The sequence below is a fragment of the Symphalangus syndactylus genome, chromosome 10 (assembly GCF_028878055.3).
Source record: "Symphalangus syndactylus isolate Jambi chromosome 10, NHGRI_mSymSyn1-v2.1_pri, whole genome shotgun sequence".
Classification (NCBI taxonomy): domain Eukaryota; kingdom Metazoa; phylum Chordata; class Mammalia; order Primates; family Hylobatidae; genus Symphalangus; species Symphalangus syndactylus.
Window position 1 is genome coordinate 58,149,065 of NC_072432.2, and position 21,769 is coordinate 58,170,833.

Below are 21,769 nucleotides of genomic sequence, written 5' to 3' on the forward strand. Positions count from 1 at the left end.
CAAGTATTACAAGTATTTGCAACATGGGCTTATTCTCTGACCCTTGTTTTGTGAGACATCAACAATAGCACAGCTGTTCTGCAATAGCTGAGATCTCAAACCTGTAATTTGGCAAGAACAGAACAAATTGGGTAAATATACATAAACACATTGTGAAGAAAGAAAAACAGAACAGAATGAACCGGAGTCTTATCCTACAGTTTGTTTGATAGCGATGATTTAAGGAGGCATATGGTATAGTTAAATGTGCTTTCAAAAACATTGGCCAGAATCTTCTGGCAAATATGAAATAAATATCTAAATCAGATGAAACTGATAGTATTAGTTCTCTTAAAAGGCAGTGTGGGAAGACACTTGACAGAGTGTTTTGAGAAAGAAGTGGTGGGACATCACTGTGTGTAGAAAATTTCAAGGAAAACTGAAGTATCATTGAGATGAACAGTGTGGCAGAGTTGAAGTTAGAGCCCGGCTTCATAATAGAATCTTTTTATTTTCTTCAACTTTTTTTTTCAGTATTAAGCCTAATCTATTTTTCCTGGAATAAAATTGATTAATTCTATTTCTCTTTCTTGGTTAGATAAATTCTGCCTTTACTACAGTTTCTGTTCTTTCCAAAAGCATACTTATATCTGTATGTGTGTGTATGTCTATATAATCCCTAATTCTCTTATGTTAGTAGCAGGTGATACAACCACAACATTATTCCTTTTGCTTCTTGTGAGGAATGAGATTTTATTTTTTGGAAAAATCATGGATATTAAGACATTAGTTATGTCTTTATTTGAATATAAACATTAAAATCACGATGATATGGGTTAAAGCTAAGGGCTCTCTCTGTTTCTCTACCCCACACTTCCTTGGTGGAACATTTCTCTTTTCCTTCACATGGTGCACTGTTTTCAAATTATATCTATCAGTGTGATAAGTTCACCTAATCTGCATTGCCTCTTCATCCTAAGTATTATATTCAGTTCTGGCAATGTCTTTTAACACATGAACACATGGAGGGGTGGCTAATAAGATGTCACCATGTATGGGAATGTTAAATAGGATACAATTTAAAATACTGAAAGAAATACTATTCAGATGTGATGCATTAACTCTCCAAACATTGGAAGATCTGTCACATGACAGACAGATTTGAATTGTTCTTTATTGCTACAGGAGAAAAAGGGTGAAGTTAAGGGGAAGCACATTTCAGATCAATATAAGGAAGAACTTTCTAAAATTTAGAATTATTTAGTAGATAATTCCACTAAATTATTCAGTAGATAATTATTTGGATAATGAAAAGTATTTAAAGATGGACACCTATATGAGGATGTAGAGAATATTCTTGAAATGGGTACTTAAATCCTCTTATATATTTGCTTCTAAATTTTATATTATCAAAGCTTTTCATTATTACTAAATGTATTCGTCTATTCTCACACTGCTATAAAGAACTGCCGAGATTGCGTAATTTATCAAGGAAAGAAGTTTAATTGACTCACAGTTTTACATGACTGGGGAAGCCTCAGGAAACTTAGTCATGACAGAAGGCTAAGGGGAAGCAAGGACCTTCTTCACATGGTGGCAGGAGAGAGAAGTGCAAGACCAGGAAAAACAGCCACTTTTAAAACCATCAGATCTCGTGAGACTCGCTCACCATCAGGAGAACAGGATGGGGGAAACCAACCCCATAACTCATTCACCTCCTATCAGGATCCTCCCTTTACACGGGGGGATTACAATTCAGGAATGAGATTTGGGTGGAGACACACAGCCAGACCATATCACTAAGACTCTTTAAAGTTTTGGATGAAGGCGCTCAATTTGATTGATTTAGGCACTAAATTGACTTGGTGATTGTTTTTTAAGTGTCTTTTTAGAATGTTATTAAAAAACACACAGCAAATAGAAAGTGCTTATTTTTAGTGCAATACTCAGAACAATTATAATACAGCTTTCCTGTGATGTCCAGTAAATCTCTGAATATAGCTTTTTTCCTTCTGAAATCTAGACATCTTGCTAACTGCAATTTTTGTTTTATCTATTACACATATTGAGATACGCTAAAAGTAAGTCATTTAATTCAAAAATCTTTTAGCCACTTTTAAGAAAGTATCCTTAGTCAAAACATTAATTTACATATAAACTCATTACTAGAAGTGGTACCTTTAAACTATTCATGAATATGGAATCTTATCTTCCAACTTAAAATCTTTATCTTTCATAAAATTATCTTTTAAAAAGCACTGCAGAGCATTAAATAGTATCACTTGATTTCAGAATATCTTAAGTCACCATAATTGTAGTAACTTTTTGAGTGGCTGCCAGTTTAATTTTCAGTATGTGCAAATTGGAGGTAAATTATTTATTACTTCCAGCAAATGTCTTTCACAATTTTATTTAATTTTTTCATCCTTTTTAATGGATCATAAAATGACAATCTTTTATTGGATATGCATAAAGTCAGAAGCAAATGAATACTTTGCAAATAGGTTACTGTGGATTGAAATGTCAATCATAATTCATGGAGTATAACATTTCTTAGATCAGAGTAGCTTTGACATATGGCACTGAGCCATTCTGTTTTGGAACAGTCATGCGTCTTTAGACATTAAATAGAATTATGTGACTATTAGGACTTAGTGTGTTGTATTTACTAAATTGTGTGTCATAGTACTATTTAATAATTTCTCATGTGGAATGACTTTACTATGTTTGAATTTAATTTTATTACTATTAATTGTCAGTTCACATGAGAGTACACTTCAATCAATCTTTTTGTTACATTAAGTTGTTAAGCTTTCTTCTATCCTTCTACTTTGAAAAAACATATTTTAATGATGGAGCAAAGCATGGATTAAGATATTTGTAAGAAATATTAAACAATGTAGAACCAATTTATAGAAAATTAAGTTGAAAGTGTTGCCATTTCCCAGCATTATCTTCCCCTGCCTCCTTGTATTATCTGCACCAAGTGCCACTCTTGTCTCAGGTTTTCCCTTGTCTTTTGTGACTTCATGTTCTCACTCTAGCTGTTTCTCCCCTTTCTCCTCAGATATCTCTTTAGACTACTTTTCTTTTTACAGTCTCTTAACTGTCAGTTTTTTCTTTTTGAGATGGGGTCTCACTGTCACCCAGGCTGGAGTGAAGTGGCATGATCTGACTCACTGCACTTTTGGCCTTTCTGGCTCAGGTGATCCTCCTACTTCAGCCTCCTGAGTAGCTGGGGCTATAGGCATGTACCACCACACCCTGCTAATTTTCTGTACGTTTTGTATAGACAGGGTTTCACCATGTTTCCCAGGCTGGTCTCGAACTCCTGGGCTCAAGACAACCACCCGCCTTGGCCTCCCAAAGTGTTGGGATTACAGGCATGAGCCACAGTGCCCAGTGCCCCTCAGTTTTTATCATGGTTGGAGGATACTTGACTTATAAACTCACCCTTTCTATTGCTCCCTTTTTCTTCCTGATGAGCTCCAAATTTCCTAGCAAGATCTTTTTACTAGCTTTAAGTCTGCTGTCCAAATGTCTCCTATCCAAATGTCTACAAAGTCACTTGGATTTTCTATAGGCACCTTAAACTTGGAGGTCTCAAATTAAACTCACATCCTTCTGTTCAAACTTGTTCCTTCTGTGTTCCCTATGCAAGACTGCCCACCTACTTGTGTAAGACAGAAACTTTGAGGTCATCCTTTTTTCTTCTTCCTCACCTCCTACATCCAATAAATGTCCATGTCCTTTTTATTCTAACTCCTAATATGTCTCACTTTTTGTTTTCACACTAACCTCATTGCCACTATTTTAGTTCAGTTCTACTTTGGTACTTATTTCAAGTGCACTGAGACTTTCTTAACTGGTCTTTCTACTTTTGAAATTTATTCTTCAGACCCCTGCCTTACACTGTAACAAGAATGATATTTGTAAAACACAGTTCTCACTATATTTCTACCAAACTTAAAACTCTTAAGACGAATTCCAGATGTCTAAAGATGGCATCCAGGGACTCAATGATCCTTTCTCTGCTCCCCTTTTCAACCTGGAGCCATTTCATTCTTACTCTCACCCTCTTTTGTTGCTGGAGTACTGAATCACTTTTACTGCCTTGACTGTTCTGTCCCTATCCCTTTCTTGCCTTCCACCCTGTCAGAGTGCTCCATCTGCATGGACTCCTTTCTAATCTCATTTCCTAACTTCTGATCATTCTTTAAGCTTCATCCTGTAGTCGACTGCCTGCAGGAAAACTTTGCTAATGCCTCCATGCCAAGGCCAAGTCTGTTGAATCTCCCACACAGCCCTCTAGAACTCCTGTGCTTAGACCTATTTTATTAATATCACATTCTTTTGTAATTGTTTATGGGGCTTCCTTTTATTTACATTGTAATTTGTATTATTTGTTACTGCAGCCCTTTTACCAAGTACAGCCCAATTATCATTGCTACTACAATTAATTAATAAATACTCGTTTAATTAACTAGTAATAAAATAAGTGACTGAGTGATTTTATTGGCAAATATTCCTAAACCAATTTGGAGTGTGATTTTAGGCCTGAGGTTTAAGCACACAGCTCAACATAGCTATAATGTTGGATTTAATCAAGGTCATGTTTTATAACAGGAAGAATATAGCATTGAAAAAATTTTTTACATGAAACTGCCTGACATTATATAGTAGGCATTTTTTGAACAATTTAGCTTACAATATTTTTATATAGCAGTAAGCAGAATAGAAATTTATTAAATTAAACAAAAGGTATTACATGATGATTTTATTGCTTCTATATACATTGCTTCTTAGCTTGGATCTAAAAGGTTTATTAAAAAGTACCTTGATATTCTAAATAATCCGTTAGACAAATATCCAGGTGTTAACAGTAATTTTTGGAGTACCTGTTGTGTCCCAGGTATTGTGTTGTATATTTTATGTATATTATTTTACCAAGCTCTGTTCCTCAAAACAACTTTGAAATAGGTACAATTATCCCCATTTTACAGATTGAGAAATGGAAGATTAAAAATGGAGTGATGAGGGTTCAAACTCAGGACTCCAGTTTCGCCCAAATGCCCTTTTTCAATATTATTAGATCCTTGGGGCAAATAAAAATGAACTGCTCTCTTGCCTCCCATATATGTTTGCAACTAAGTAAACACAATGTTGTTGTAATACATTTTTGCCCATAAGAAAGCCTCTGTAACTGAGCACATGGCTTCCACTGTCAGAAACATACTAACCAGAAGTAGAAGTTATGTAAGAGTAGGAATAACAATCCATAGATGCTAACAGAAATGACATAAAATATGACAGAAAACACTAAATATGTATAATTGAGTCTTGAGGCAAAGAAAGCTTACCGAATTTGGTTTGCATTACAGTGGGTGGTTTTCTCAACCTGTGCCAGAAAAGGAGTAGCATAGCTTTGGGCAAAGGCTCTAGCTTAATGATGGTGGCAGTACCATACCAATAATTTCAAAAATGTTTTTCTAAAGAAGCAGCAAAGTTTAAAAGCAGATGTAACTGTGTTTTTCATATTTGCAATGTTTCTGAAAAATTTTCACAGAAAACATACATGTGTCTATACACACACATTCATAAATATATATATTCATAAATAAATATATTGCTTTAGCATATAGTAAATGCCATTCTAGTTAACCATGAGAAATATGTGAATGTAGTAAAAAGCTAGAAGATTCAAATGAAACTCATGCTAATGAGAGAAATTTAAATATAAGACACTAAAATACATGTGGAGGATTAAAGTAGTATGTTGTAGAAGTGAAAGCATTTTGAGTACAGAGTCAGTGAAGTCCAATATTTGGACAAGTTACCTTTATAAGCTTGTTTCTTCATGTGCAAAATGGAGGTGATGCTAGTGCTGACCTCAGTAGGTTGTTGTGAGAATTAAATGAGAAGATGAATTAATGTGTCTGGTTCTTAGTAAGAAATCAACAATTGCCTGTAATTATGAGTGGTGTTTATAGTTACATTTTGATCACTCTGCTACTACTACTCTCAAAAAGAGGAAGATATTCTTGTTTCAATTTCGTACATCATATATCATCAAGTGGATTTCTATATCTGTGGAGACTTAACTCAGTTTTTTTTTTTTTTTTTTACACCAGCCACATTATATTAGAGTGAGATTTTCAGAGAATGCAGTTATTTTTGTCGATTACAAGATCATATCAGCATGCATTTCTACTATAGGAAAGAGTAAACTTTGTTTTAAAATGATATCTTCTGCTCTCATTTCATTTTTTTAAGCATTAAAAGTTTGAATGTTTCCTTCATTAATTAGAGAACTTGTTCGTTTCTAGTGAATTTTAACTGTCAGATTATAAACAACTTCAGTCAATGTCTACTGATCCCTTAAAGTTGAATCAGTAAGATTACCTGCAAGAATCACATATTATTATGAATGAAAATTATCTTTCCAAAAAATAAAACCATGCCAACATGTCAGATGATTCTGGCCACATTCTTTAAAGTAGAGGAATTAAGAACTAGGGAAGACGATTTTTTATTTGATTATGCTTAGTCATTAAAAAAACAAAGCAAGGCACCCATTTCTTCAGAATGAGCAATTAGGTTTAAGTTTTCTTTCTTAATACGCCACTTGGCCTTTTGTGTTGGAATAGTTCAGAAGTATAGTTAATTACATGTAAACATCCAGAATTCTTATTCTTTTCTGGATTTACCTAAACCATCTTTTTTTTTTTTTTTTTTTTTTTTTTTTTGAGATGAAGTCTCACTCTGTCGCCCAGGCTGGGGTGCAGTGGTGTGATCTCGGCTCATTGCAACCTCTGCCTCCCGGGTTCAAGTGATTCTCCTGCCTCAGCCTCCCGAGTAGCTGGGATTACAGGCGTGTGCCACCACGCCCAGCTAATTTTTTTGTATTTTTAGTAGAGACAGGGTTTCACCATGTTAGCCAGGATGGTCTTAATCTCCTGACCTCGTGATCTACCCGCCTGGGCCTCCCAAAGTGCTGGGATTACAGGCGTGAGCCACCGCACCCAGCCTAGCTAAACCATCTTTTTAAACAAGGTGCTTTGAAGTACATACTTTACACAGAAATATTTTAATAGAAGTATTTCTATATTTTGACTGAATTTAGCTTGAACTTTGCCAAGAATATCCTTCCTAGTAGCTTTCTTGTATGAATCCAAACCAAATAGCACATTGAGAAAAAAAACACATCAAGGACTTTGATTTCATCATTTAATCAAGCCTCTCTGATATGATGGAAAGAGTTCAAAGTTAGAATCCTAGCTTTATTACTTTGGGCAAAGTAATTAACATTTCTGGGCTTCCTGCCCCCCATCTGTAAAACTGTGAAACTACTATTTACTTCAAGAGCTATTGTGAAGGGTTAAAATAGATAATGCCCATAAAATGCCTAGGATAGCATCTGGCACATGGTAAGAACTTAATAATATTTCTCATCTCCCCTTTCTGTCAACAGCTTGAGATTGTTTCTGGGAGTTTGTTTTTTGTTTTTGTTTTTGCTTTTTTTTTGACAGAGTCTCACTGGGTTGCTGAAGCTGGAGTGCAGTGGCTCAATCAGAGATGACTGCAGCCTCAACCTCCCAGGCTCAAGCGATCCTCCTGCCACAGCCTCCTGAGTAGTTGGACCTATAGGCACATGCCACTATGCCCGGCTAGTTATTTTTATTTTTATTTTTTTGTAGAGATGGGCATCTCACTGTGTTGCCGGGGCTGGTCTCAAACTCCTGGGTTCATGCAATCCTCCCACCTCAGCCTTCCAAAGTGCTGGGACTATAGGCGTGAGCCACCATGCGTGGCCTATGGATAGATGGCTTTGATTTGTTTGCAAACCAATTATAAGATAATATCCTTTGTAAACTATTTTGGAAAAGAGCTCTTTCCACATGAACCCTCTTATTTTTTTTCCCTTTTGATACCTTGTTTTAGTTATTTCTATAATAAAATGTTACTAACTCTAGGCTAACTAATCCCAAATAATCAATCTAAATTAATGAAATTTTAATGATTATTACTTGCTTTATAATTTGAAATCATATCTTCAAAATAAGAACTATATTTTAACTATAATATTTCTTAGCCAGGGACAAAAATTATCTCTTCTTTGTACCTGTGTCGGGATATTTTAATATCTTCGGACCATCTACAACAAACACCTGCAAATAAATCTTTCTCTCTTTCTTTTCTTTTTCACTGTCTTTCATATTCACTTTCTTTATATTTTATTTTTGACTGGTTTATTGCTTCCTGTTTTATATTCTTAGTAGTAATACCTAGAGACAGGAAAATAGGCTAAATGGGATCTAAAGCTTTTCTTTCTTTGTAGGTTTTTGTGAACCTGAAACAACCTCGGCATTTTTCTGGATTTAGAAATTTCTTAATGCCTGTATTTCTGTTACTAATTTGTAAAGAAACAATTAGTCCACTTAATAAGTTTGCCTGACTAATAAGTAAAGACTAGAACTAAGGAAGAAAAAAGCTGGCATAATTTACCAAAAGCTGTGACTCTTACTCTTTTCATTTTTTTTTTTTTTTTGAGACTGAGTCTTGCTGTTGTCGGCCCGGGTTGGAGTGCAATGGCATGATCTCGGCTCACTGCAGCCTCCGCCTCCCAGGTTCCAGCAATTCTCCTGTCTCAGCCTCTTGAGTAGCTGAGATTACAGGCGCCCGCCACCATGCCTGGCTAATTTTTGTATTTTCACTAGAGATGGGGTTTCATCATGTTGGCCATTCTGGGCGTGGTGGCTCATGCCTGTAATCCCAGGACTTTGGGAGGCCGAGGTGGGTGGATCACCTGAGGTCAGGAGTTCGAGACCCTTACTCCTTAAGTATGTTTTCTGGCTGGTTTTTAATTACATAAGGAAAAAGAATCTCCTACTCCTCTGGTTTTAAATGTGTATAAATATATTGTTTCTTTTTTTCTTTTTCAGAACTCTTGATGTTTCAGTGAGCTTTAATGGAGGAAAATCTGTCATTTCAGGCTCATTAATTGTCACAGCCACAGAATGTGTAAGTAAAAGTTTGCACAAAGATTATCTTTTAAAAGTAATTCCATCCAGAAATAATCTATGAATCTTTGGTGTTGTTGCATACTACAATAAAGGAGATGCAAACAATAACACTGGAGATCATTACAAGGAAAAATTTTGTATAGAATTCGTTTTGGGTGGCATTGTTTTTTTTTTTATGCTGAGTTCCTTTTTATAGGAACTTTAAGGTAGTATGCATTTGATTTTGATATTTATAGAATTTAAAAGGTATATTTAAAATCAAAATAAGGTAAGAATAATTTACAAATGAAGCACTATTTTTTCTTAAAACATTAAATATAGAAATTATGTTTTCTGTTAGGAAGGTTAGATTCCAGTATCTAAGACATTTATCATGGTTTGAAATCAAATTATTGCATCTTAATGTGTTACTTTATTATTTTGTTCATTTAAAATATTGGTGCTTCCTGAATAAGAAAGTTGACTTTGACAGCTTGATACTATCTTAGTTTGTAACCACATCGAATGTATATTTTGAGATTGTTGATTTGCATTACCTAAATGCAGTATTTTGAAGTATAAACTCCATTCAGTAGACATTTTCTTCCTTTTATTTAATTTTGTGGATTTATAGAAAGTTTCAATATTACATTATTGAACATGGAAACAGGCAGCACTAAACAAAACTAACCACGTGGTTATTATTTCTAAATATATTTTGTAAAAAATATGTAAATCAAAGCAAAAAAAGAAAAATTCCTGCCCTCCAAAAGACCAAAATCCTAAACCTAAACATTTTCTCACATCTCATGGTTTCATGGTTTTATATTTTGATCTACTAATTTAGGAGACACCCTTCCAACAGAAAACAAAACAAAACAATTCAATGTTATCTGTATAGAGGTAGTTGTACTTCTCATTGTAAGACAATGCTTCAGGTAAAAGGAACATCATATGGACCCTTGGGTCACTTTTTAACTCCTTGGGTAAGTCTTTGCCAACACCTACTTCTATTTTGAAAATAGCTAGGTTTTTTGTTTTTGTGTTTGAGCTTTCTGGAGAGGGTTTTTTTTCTCCCATTTCTAGCGCATGTTGCAATTTGTAGGTTTTGTGGATGTTGCAGTTTGCTGGTTTTCTGGTCCCTCAGGATGTGGTTGAAATTACAAATATTTGTGGTTTGTAGTTTCTCGGCGTTTAGCTCACTGAAATGGCATTCCTTCCTCATCCTTCTTCGTATTCTACACCTACAAACTGTCTTTTTCTTCCTTTCTTCTATGCAAGCAGGAAAACAGGTCTTTGTTCCTATCCTATAACAATGCATGGTTTTCACATGCAAGGATGCTGAGGCTAAATGACTCATCTGGGATGTATAGGTTGTGTGCTTTAAGGAAGACCTTCTAGTTCTTGCTCCTGAGTGAGGGTAATATGACTCAAGATGGTTTAAGAGTGGGGAGATTTCAGAAAAAGGATCATTGATGTGTCAGTGATGAGGTGAGGGGAAAGGAGCAAGCTGTAACAGTCAAGAAGGGGTCAAGGTGATTCTCACTAAGAAGGAAGGCTTTGAGCAAAGACTTGAAGGTAAGGGAGTGAGCCCTGCAGACCATCTGAGGGAAGAGTGCTCCACACAGAGGGAGCAGCTAGAGCAAAGCCTGAGGTGACAAGTCTCTGGCAAGTTTCAAGAAGAGCAACCAGCCAGTGTGCTGGAATGGAAGTAGTCAGGGAGATTGGGAGCCTCCAGATAAGGAAGAGAGAGTGGCAGGAGCAGGGCAGATCCTATAGGGTGTAGAGTCATTGTCAGGACCTGAGCTTTTCTTCTGAGTGAAACAGGAAGACCTTGGAAGGTGACATGATTTGATTCACTGTTTTGAAAGGATCACTCTGGCTGCTGTATGAAAACAGACTTTGCGAGTGGCAGCAAACGTGGAAACATCAAGCCCAATTCTGTGGCTATTTCAGTAATGCCAGAATCCTTCCCCACCCAGAGAAGGGTGGCCCCACTAGGGTGATCAAACTGGAGATGGTGAGAAAGGGTTGAATTAGAATATATTTTACAGGGGAAATTCATGGGATGCCTAGAGAGATTAGCTGTGGCATGTGAGATAAAGAAAGAAATTAAGAATAGTTCCAAGTGTTTTTGTCTGAGCAACTATTAGGTTGACTCAAAAGCAACTGTGGTTTTGCCAGATAGAAGGATGAATTGTCATCAGGCACAGCAGTTTCTGAACAATGAAGAGTTCAGTTGTGGTGAGGTTGAATGAGAGATGTCTATTGGACATTATAGTGGAAATGTCAGGTCCCTGAATATACAAGTCTGGAGTTCTGAGAGAGGTCTGGATTGGATGTACAAACTTTGGAGCTGTTAGTTGTTGACAAATGGATGGAATAAATTAGGCAACAAAATTCCACGTAATATTTACTGGGAAATAGTAGCTTCCAGGAGCTTAGAGCAAGAAGGCAAAGAGTACCAGAGAAAGGTTTTATGGTTGTGGAGGAACTAAGACAGACAGGGCCTTGAAGGGAGACTAGGATGTCAGCAAAGAAAGAGGGTGGGGAGCATATTATAGAGAAAGAGCAAACAGGGTGGGGGTGTGTTGTCAAAATTGAGAGGAGATGCATTTGACTGGAGTAGAAATAAGTGGAAGAAATTCTTGGAAATAGAAAATTTAGAACAGATTAACAACAACCTAAAAAACCGAATTGAATTTAGAGTTCATCCTACAGGCTGAGATTCCCAAACTCTATGGTGTTGAAATGAAAAAAGGAAAGAAAATGGATTATATTTTTCGTATTATTAGATTTATTCAACTTGAAAGAATTCTTTTATTTTAAAATTGTTCTTTGTCCCATTTTAATTTTAAAATATCCTTTGATTGAGGAAATACATTTAATTTGTTAGGACCAACCTCTCCCTTCCTTCCTTCCTCCCTCCCTCCCTTCCTTCCTTCCTTCCCTCCGTCCCTCCCTCCCTCATTCCATCCTTCTTTCTTTCTCCTCTCCCACCTTCCTTCTCCCTATTCCTTCAGTCCTTTCTTCTTCCTTCCTCATATTCCTCTCCCTCCTCCTGCTTCCTCTCTTCTTTTCTCTTTTTCCTTGTATGCTGTTATTTGGCAGAATTATTACCTGGCAAGCTTATGTGAGAAGCTTTTTTTTTCAGGTTTTATGGGCTTGAGAAATCACAAGGTCTGACTCCAATAAATAATAATATGGTTTTAAAGGGCTTTGGACACACATGTGATGGTGAAACATACTATTTTGGGAAGGTTAAATTAGTAATGACATGTAAGAGAAAGGACAGAAAAAGAAAAACAAGGCACAGAAAAAGCTTTTAGGAAACAAATGCTAGAATATAGGCATAAAACTTTAGTTTCTAAATTGACTGATGGTGGTAGAAATAGTCCTAAAAATAGCCATATAAATTATATTAATGAAGAAATACGTATTATAAAGTGACTTACTGGTGGTTATAGGGGAATATTTGATTCCAAAATACTGAATCTCATGAGCTGAAAGAATGATGCTGCCACTGGAAACATCCAAAGTGAGAGGTAAATCTGGAGATCAGAAGAATTTTCATTGTAGACATGTTATGTAAGTGAGGTTGGCAATGTCAAGTGGGTATTTGTAGCTATAGCTTCATGGCTCAGTGAGTGATCAGGGCTGGAAGTAAAAATTTAAGTTTTGCTTTTGCTGAGGTTATAGGAAGGGGAAGAAAAATTGGAGAATTTAGAGTTAATGTCATTTTGAAGTGGAGAGAAATAAATAGAATCAAAGAAAAAAATGCACTGGGCAAAATTAAACAGGCAAGGAAGACCTCATTCAAGACTGTTGCAAGAGGGAAGAGTGATTGAATTTAACTGTGATGAAACAAAAGGTTGGAGAATTTTAAAAGCTAGGGTGGTGAGAATTATAGGCCACCAGTATCTGCTAATTGACCTTACCTAAAGGAAAAGTAAACTTTCTCCTACCTTCCTAATAGGAGGTAGTGCTAAAACTTGGAGCAAGGCACCACTGATGTTAGGTTTCTCCCCTTCTACAGAGACCATGAGATAGGGGCACTATCTCCCTTGATGATTGCATCTCAAAGGAATGGCTCCCAGGGCCTCGAGAAAGACAGTCCTCCAGGATCTGTAAAACTGCTCAGAGTTAAAGGAGATTTAAATGTCTTTCAAAAGGCAGAGAAATATTTTGTGATTACAAGTTTTTACTTATTTATTTATATTTTTTATTGTTTTGAGATTGAGTCTCGCTCTGTTGGTAGGCTGGAGTACAGCGGCGCCAACTTGGCTCACTGCAATCTCCGCCTCCCGGGTTCAAGCAATTCTCCTGCCTCAGCTTCCCGAGTAGCTGGGATTACAGGTGCGCACTGCCACACCCAGCTAATTTTTGTATTTTTAGTAGAGACGGGGTTTCACCATGTTGGCCAGGATGGTCTCAATCTCCTGACCTCGTGATTTGCCTGCCTCACCTCCCAAAGTGCTGGGATTACAGGTGTGAGCCACTGCACCCAGCCACAAATTTTTAAAAGTAGATTCTTAAAGAAAAGGGAGATCCAAGACCCACAGTCAGAAGAAACCTGATTTGATTGAAGTTTAAAGTTTAATCAAGCTGAAGAAATAGGTAAGGCTGTCTTGGTGAACAGAGTAAGTGAAGAAATAAGAGAAAGAACTGCTCAAGACGTGGGAAGACCAGACACCAAATGAAGAAGACAAAGGAAGATAGAATTCCAAGGTGAAGAGAGGGCAGCAGTAGGTGCCTGGGAGAGGCCAAGGTGAGCCAGGGCTGAGAAAAAGTCCTAGGGGTCACCAGTGATCTCCCTGTGTCTGCCAAGGCTGATGACTTGAAGCCTTCTCTTCCTTGTGACTTTTATTATTTCACTAGTTATTACAGGATAATAAATACTATAATTCAAATTTCCAGATTGACAGTAATTATAGGAAAATTATTTTTTCTCCTTAGATTTAACCATTGCTTTGTATTTAACCTCAAATACCTGTTGCCTGTGGTAGTAATATTACCATTTCATAGATATGAAAAGTGAGACTTGTGCTGATGAGATGCACCTGCTGATTTGTGCATGAAATATCTATTGAAAATAGAAGAGTATAGTGGGTAATATTAAGATAAATACCTGGACCTTGGATTTAAATGATATTTAGTCTTTCAGGCATATTTGCATATGGTGAACAGGTGAAATGCAGTTAACGATATTGCTTATTGTGAGGATAATGCTTTTTACTTGCTCAGGCACTTGAAGGCCAAACAAAGTAAACACTATTATTCTAGTCATTGGTTAGTCCTTGTTAAAATCCCACAAATAAAGAAGCTCCTCTGTGTGCTTCAGGAACATCCAGGGCTCAGTCCTGTTAAGGCCCTTAGGAACTGAGCTGTGAGTTCCTGTTTGTTTCTGGGCCTTTCTTACCAGCCTTGAGATGTTGATGGTAGGGCTTGTGCTGTGCTCTGTCTCCCACGACTGGTCCTTACACAGAGCAAGTGCTCCAAAATTATTTCCTAAGTGAATGATTGAAAGTAACTATATATCTAGTTTAAAATGGGGAAACTAAGTTTTAGATTTTAGAGATTTAAGATTAGCGTCTGAGGGGGGTTTGTATTTAGACAATCCTTTATCTTCATCTCTCCTCAAAAGATCTTTAAAATGGATCTCTGCTTTTAAAAACATAATGGAAATATGTCCTTTTTTTTTCTTGAAATCACTGATCTTCTGACTCTTTTGCAATAACAATGTGAAGAACCTGTTTGCTGAGCATGTATTAAGTGCCAGACACTGTGCTCAGCACTGCTGTATATGTGCTAAATCCTTTATTGCTTCATTTAACACTCACAATCCAAGAGGAGGCTGTTCAGATTATGTTAATTTTACAGATGAGAAAACTGAGGAACAGGAAGATACCTCTAATTTCAGTGCACATTTATCCAAGTACATTAGAAGGTACTTCTTATGTGGACCCAGCCCTCAAAGAGGTGCATGGTTTGATGAGTGCAACATCAGGTGGTTTCGGTCCTTACTGTCCCTGCAAAAGGGATACTTGAAGCCTAGAGGCTCTGAAAGGTTGCTACTTGCCCAGTTTTGCAGTCTGATAAATGCTAGAATTGAGAATTGAACCCACGTCTGTCTCCCCTACCCCCTGACTGAACACTTCCACAATCCGCCATTTTAAACCAGATTCTATATTGATTTATATAGGACAAGGGTTGGCAAATTTTTCCTGTAGAAGGCCAGATAGTAAATACATACTTAAGGCTTTGGGGGCCATATGGTCTCTGTCACAACTACTTAACTCTACCATCGTAGTGCAAAAGCAGCTATAGACATTATGTAAACAAATGGCTGTGTTCAATAAAACTATGTACACTGACATTGGAATTTCTTGTAACATATTCTTCTTTTGATTTTTTCAGCTTTATGTAATACTGTAAAAAAAAAAAAGGTATTAGCTTGCTGGGGTCTTACCAAATAGATTGGCTGGATTTGACCCTTGTACCATAGTTTCCTAATTCCTGATATCAAATATTCCAAAAAGAATCCAGTAAATGAAATAATTATCTGTTTCATGACTCTGTTTTCTTTCCCTAACTCTAAATTCATGAAACAAAATTGTGGAGACCCATTTTCCCTGTTCTGTGTCTGTTTCATTCTAATGTGGCTGCTGCGAATTCACTATTTTCTAGATAGATTGCAGCAATAACAACTAATGCTCTTTTGAAACTTTCCAGTGATTCCTCTGTCCCATAGTTATGTTGCAAGGGCAGCAGTCATCCTGATTTGTTTTTATACCTCTATGATTCTCTTCACTAGAATTTTAGTTATATTTGGCAGAATAAAGTTTTTCATTGTATAACTTGCTTTTAGTGAAGAAAAGGAAATTAGATGCAGATGACACAGGCCCTGAATACACTAATCCCAGACATCAGCTCAGTTAACTGGATACAAATTCGGGCTTTCCCATTGTGTTTGTTTTGATAGCCAGAGCCACTATCAGAGCAAGAAAGATGTTAGTCATGAAAGAAAAACAGTTTCATTTTGCCCAAAACTTTATAAACATTGGGGAAAGGTGGAACACTACAGAATTCAGTCCTGTAATCAGATACCATGTTGCAAACTATGGACTTAACAGTCAGATGAAGAAGAGTATGAAACTAGATTTGATTACATATAGATCTATATCATGAGAGAAACTAGAAGCTTCTCAGTTTTACATAGGCATGCCTCTCTTTAGAACTCAAAAAGTTCTAATAAATATTTATTACTCAAATGTCATTTTTCTTAAACAAGGTAGAAATGTTCTTAGCTTGCTAGGGTCTTACAAAATAGATTGGCTGGATTTGACCTTTGTGCCGTAGTTTCCTAATTCCTGATATTAAATATTTCAAAAAGAATCCAGTAAATGAAATAATCATCAGATAGATAGATAGATGGCAAGACCAGGTTGCATTTTTTGCTTCCCCTGACCCTTTTCCCATCATGTTTGGCTTAAATGTATACTAGGTCTGTAGGTCTTTAGAAAGTGCATAATTTATTTTTAATTTATTTATTTAATTTATTTTTTTGAGATGGAATCTTTCTCTGTCACCCAGGCTGGAGTGCAGTGGCGTGATCTTGGCTCACTGCAACCTCCACCTCCCAGATTCACGCCATTCTCCTGCCTCAGCCTCCTGAGTAGCTAGAACTACAGGCGCCCACCACCACGCCTGGCTAATTTTTTGTATTTTTAGTAGAGATGGGGTTTCACCGTGTTAGCCAGGATGGCCTTGATCTCCTGACCTTGTGATCCACCCACCTCAGCCTCCCAAAGTGCTGGGATTACAGGTGTGAGCCACTGCGCCCAGCCATTTGTAATTTTTTTAAGACAAATCTTTGTAATCAGTTGATACGATAATAATAATAAATGTATATTTGTATCTGGAGGTGCATAATATTTTGTCAGTGCTACTAATGGAGGCTTTTTTTAAGGGAAAAATCAAAAATTTTAAGTATCTATCAGGGCTAGCCCATCTACTTTGTGTTCTGTCAGTTCAATTTTCTGATTTTCCTGTTCTTGGCACATGCATAGAAGAAACAAACTAACCACTAAATTTTTAGCAGTTTCATGGCCTCTAGTTGCATGTCCTTATTTCTGAATACGGGTGTGAATTCTAAGAAAAGGGGAAACCAAATGTTCATAGAGCCCTTTTGAAAGCTGTATAGCACAGCCAAATGGTGTGCCATTTCTATGAGTGCTGTGGCTGGATCCTCATGTGGGAAAGGTCTGGCGAGAAATGTATTCCTTCTGTACATGGACAGTCACAGATAGGGGCTGTCTTACATAAGACCATATTTTTGAAGGTGAGATCAAGATTTATACATTTGACAATATTTCTCCCATAGGGTACCACAGTTTTCCATGCGTTTCTATGACATCCTTTTTCCGTTATATTCTTGTTTGCCTAGATTTTAGAGCTTAATGTGTTTGCGCCTGTGGAGGGTAGCATGATTTATTCATGAATATTTAGAATTTTGTAAAGAAAGTTGCACTTTGGAATGTTCTTTCTAAGAACAGGCTACTTAGGTATTTGCCTGAAAATTTCTGTAAAGTATTAGTATTAATCTTCTTTCTCTTTTGCTCTTTTTCTCTTCTTCCCTGAATTTTTTCTCATAAAAAAACCCACAAAACAAAACATTATTACTGAGGATCCTAGAGATTAAGCATTTGGGAGATACCCCTTGTTCCCTTGGAAACTGTACAGTAAAAGTTCAGTAAACATTCTCCTTTGTATCCATGTCTTTTGCTGTCTTTTTTCTTTAGAGTTCATTCTCTCAGTAAGTAGTTTTTTCTTTCTTTTTTTCTTTTTCTTTTTTTTTTTTTTTTTTGAGATGGAGTCTCACTCTGCCTCCCAGGCTGGAGTGCAGTGGTGCAATCTCGGCTCATGGCGAACTCCACCTCCCGGGTTCAAGCGATTCTCCTGCCTCAGTCTCCTGAGTAGCTGGGATTACAGGTGCCCGCCACCATACCCAGCTAATTTTTATATTTTCAGTAGAGATGGGGTTTCACTATGTTGGCCAGGCTGGTTTCGTACTCCTGACCTTGTGATCGCCTGCCTCAGCCTCCCAAAGTGCTGGGATTACAGACGTGAGCCATTGTGCCCGGCCTCAGTAAGTAGTTCTTAAATGCCAGACATGGAGTATACAGTGCTAAGTAGGCTAGATGTAGCCCCTGACTTCCTAGAGCTCACAATAAATCATGGTAGAAAATATAAATTAAACAAATAATCACAAAATTCATAATTAATTCATTGCATTGTGATAAGTACTAAAGGTTAAAGTATAGCGAAATATGAGTTGTTTAATCAAAGGGGCATTTTATAGTCAAAGGGTCCAAGGAAGACTTCCATGAAGTGACTTAATATGAGCCCTGTAAAATGAGTAGGTGGTTTTTATATGAAAGGGTTTAAGAACAGAGCCCAGAGTAGGTGCCTTAAAGCTGGAGGAGCTCAGTAGTTAGGAAGGGAAGGAACACCACTGTGGTTTTTGTGTAGGTCATATTTCAGCTGCAATGAGAGAACATCTGATTTATGAATGCATGAGATTGCATTCTTGCATTGATGTGTATATACCATTTCCCAACAAGAACCATTGTTGGTTTGTCATCTACTTGATAATTTTTTTTAATATTCATCTTATTATTTTACTACATGCAATAAATTGTGTTTCGCCATCAAAAAGTTTGGAGGATTCTGCCTAAATTCTGCCTATGGGTAATTTGCTTTGAACCAAAATAATCCTTACATGAAAGATAGGGACCAATCTAATCCTGATTAGTGATTTTTCCTAAATTCCTTTTAGATGTATTTGTAAAGAATCTGCAGCATTTTGGGAAAGTTTGTGTTTATTATTGCCTGTCACAACAACATAACGTAAAACATAATATATATTAAATAGAAGATAAATTTGTAGAATTTCAAGAAATTAAAATAATATAATTAAAATCTAGTTTGACATTATATACTTTCTGCATTATTTTCTGGTGTTTCCTTAAAATATATATACATTTGGAATTTGACCATAAGCTGTGCTGACTGCTTTGTTTTTGCTTTTTGCCTACTTTAGTCTAATGGGATTGCAGCCATCATTGTTATTTTGGTGTTACTGCTACTCCTGGGGATCGGTTTGATGTGGTGGTTTTGGCCCCTTTGCTGCAAAGTGGTGAGTAAGAAGGATTTACAACTCTACTTAAAAAAAATTAGGAAGATGTAAAGTAAGGTCTGAAATATGAATAAATGCCATGTTACTCAATAACAGCAAAGTTTCAGTTTGCAACATGAATTTTAATTGTCTTCACTACATAATAAATTCTAGAAAACATGCAGGTCAGTAAATATTTATTTAAAAAATTCATCTAAAAAGCACTTTAAAATCAGGTTTGTGGGAAGAGGAGGAGAGAAAAATAGGGGAGGTAGTTGGGATAAAGGGTATTTTCATTCAAGTGCAAGAGAAATTCAAGTAAATTGATTGATGTTTTCTTTTGGGTTCATTGAGAGGAGTTGATAATTTGTCAGTTTTTTTAAGTGCTCATTAAATTATTCATTTCCTCTTTGAAGGGTCTGCCATTTCAGGACCTTGTCTGTTTGCTACTGAAAAATATTTGTTCAGAAATTAGTCACGCACAATTGTCAGCATATCTGCGAAACTGCTACTTTTGGAGTAATGATGAGGAGTTTCAGTTTGTGTCATTTTTTTTGTGTTTGTATAAAGCCTGTGAAAGAATATGGGTGTATATCAGTTATCTATTGCTGCTGTAACAAATTGCCACACATGTGTTGACTAAAAGCAACACAAATTTATTATATAACAGCTGTCTAATCACAGCTTTCACATGAGTCTCACTGGGTTTACCTGGACTAAAAGGTGTTGGAAGGGATGTGTTTCTTTCAGAATGCTCTAGGGAAGAAGCCATTCCTTTGCCTTTTCCAGCTTCTATAGGCTACTCACATTCTTTGCCTCATACCCCCCTTTCTGTATCTGCAAAGCCAGATATGTTGCATCTTTTCGACCATTTTTCTGTAGTCACATCTCCCTCTAACTCTGAACCCAGCTGGGAAAGGTCCTCCAGTTTTAAGGAACCACGGGATTAGGTTGGACGCACCTAGCTAATCCAGGATCATCTCCCATCTCAAGATCCTGAACCTTAATCACTTCTGCAAAATCCCTTTTGCCATTAAGATAGCAAATTCGCAGTACCAGGTAATTAAGTTATGGAGATGTTGGTGGGGGGTATCATTCTACACATTTCAAGCAATCCAATTTAGATTGTTCAGGTTTCATAGAAAAAAAATTATCTTAAGGCAGCCCTCTTCCAAATCATGCCTACTACTTATTTTGAGAATATTCCTTTTATTATAAGCACATTATTTAGAACTTAATATTGTGTAGCTCATGGTAATGTTTTACATAATACTGCAAGACTGCCTTTTCCCCCCGCTGTCATGTTTGCTGACTGATTTCATCATCCTTGCAATTTCAGATGTGCTTTGTTTTAGCCCTGCATTTATTATTAGTTGTACTTCATTTTGCTTTCATGAGGCAACTTTACAATCCTTTATCTCAGAGCAGTTGGCCCATGGAGGAGGCATAGAATTAATTCAGATAACAGTAGAGACAAGAAGCATCCTGTCTCTTTGCTGAACTAATCAGTTTCCTGCCATAGCAATTTATGCTCAGTTTCCTGTTGTAATCTTGATGATCTAGTTATGGCTATTTTAGGGTGGCTAGCATTCTTGAGTATCACATTAAAAAGCAAAAAGATGCCCTAATGTAATTTGTGCTCCTTGGTTTTTTAATTTAAACTTTGCAGTGGTGCATTTCTCCTCCTTTTTTTTTAATTATCACTTTGCAATTTCATTTAGTATTGACCAGAGGGCTCAGAAGTGTCAGTGTATGATTTTTAAAAAGACGTATGCAAAATGAAATGTGCTCAAGTAATGGGTTTTGACTGTCATTTTGGATATTAAGGAGAGGAGCCAATCATCAGGTGACTAGATCAGAGACTAGATACATGGGACTCTAAAGCCTTGGACTCTACAGATCTCAAATCATGGAGTTACTTTCTACAAGGCATAAAGGGAGCCCTTTAATGGTGGAGTATCAGGATGTCAGAAAGGCTTCCTATGCTCAGAAACATCCCGAATGCTTATTAATTTCCTGAACTTATTTAATAGAGGAAACTTCCTGTATTTTACCCTTAGAAATATAGGTTAAAAAGCAATTAGCCCTTATAAGTTCATATAAGTATGAACTTATATTTCTACCTACATATAAGTGAATGATAGCAAACGTTTTCTAAAGTAGATTTTAAAGCAGGAAGAAAGGAGAAGTGAAATTCTGAATTCAGCCCTTGGCTAATATTGATTATCTAGTAGGTGTCAGTACTGTGCTAGGAACTGGGGATACAAAAATGCTTATAATATGATACGGAAATTCACGTTTTAATATGGAAACATAGAAATGTGTGCAAATAAGTGTAAATGGAATGTAATTGAAGTCCTAATAGCGGCGTGTGTAAAGAACAGTAGAAACATAAAGGAGGAAGGGTTTGCCAAGACTAAAGGGAGCATTTCAGAGAAACCTGACTGACCTGATGACTCCCAATCTAGTTCTGAGTCATGAATAAGATGTTGGCAGTTCTTGAATGACATCTCAGATGAAGTGCATGTGGAATCATGAGTTACTCTGACATGTTTTTAGAAGTGCTAGGCTGAGACCTACTGTACTAGGTGAATGATGGTTTGGGCTTTGG

General features: G+C 36.6%; 1 protein-coding gene across 6 annotated transcripts in view; it reads left to right on the forward strand.

The window, feature by feature from the left end:
• ANTXR2 (ANTXR cell adhesion molecule 2) overlaps positions 1-21,769 on the forward strand; it is a 153,419-nt gene that overhangs the window by 46,303 nt on the left and 85,347 nt on the right. For all 6 annotated transcript variants that reach the window (XM_063610338.1, XM_055297211.2, XM_063610337.1 and 3 more), the window contains exons 11-12: positions 8,922-9,000; positions 19,084-19,179. In XM_063610338.1, the coding sequence (XP_063466408.1) occupies positions 8,922-9,000; positions 19,084-19,179 (175 nt within the window). The remainder of the gene's footprint in view (positions 1-8,921; positions 9,001-19,083; positions 19,180-21,769) is intronic.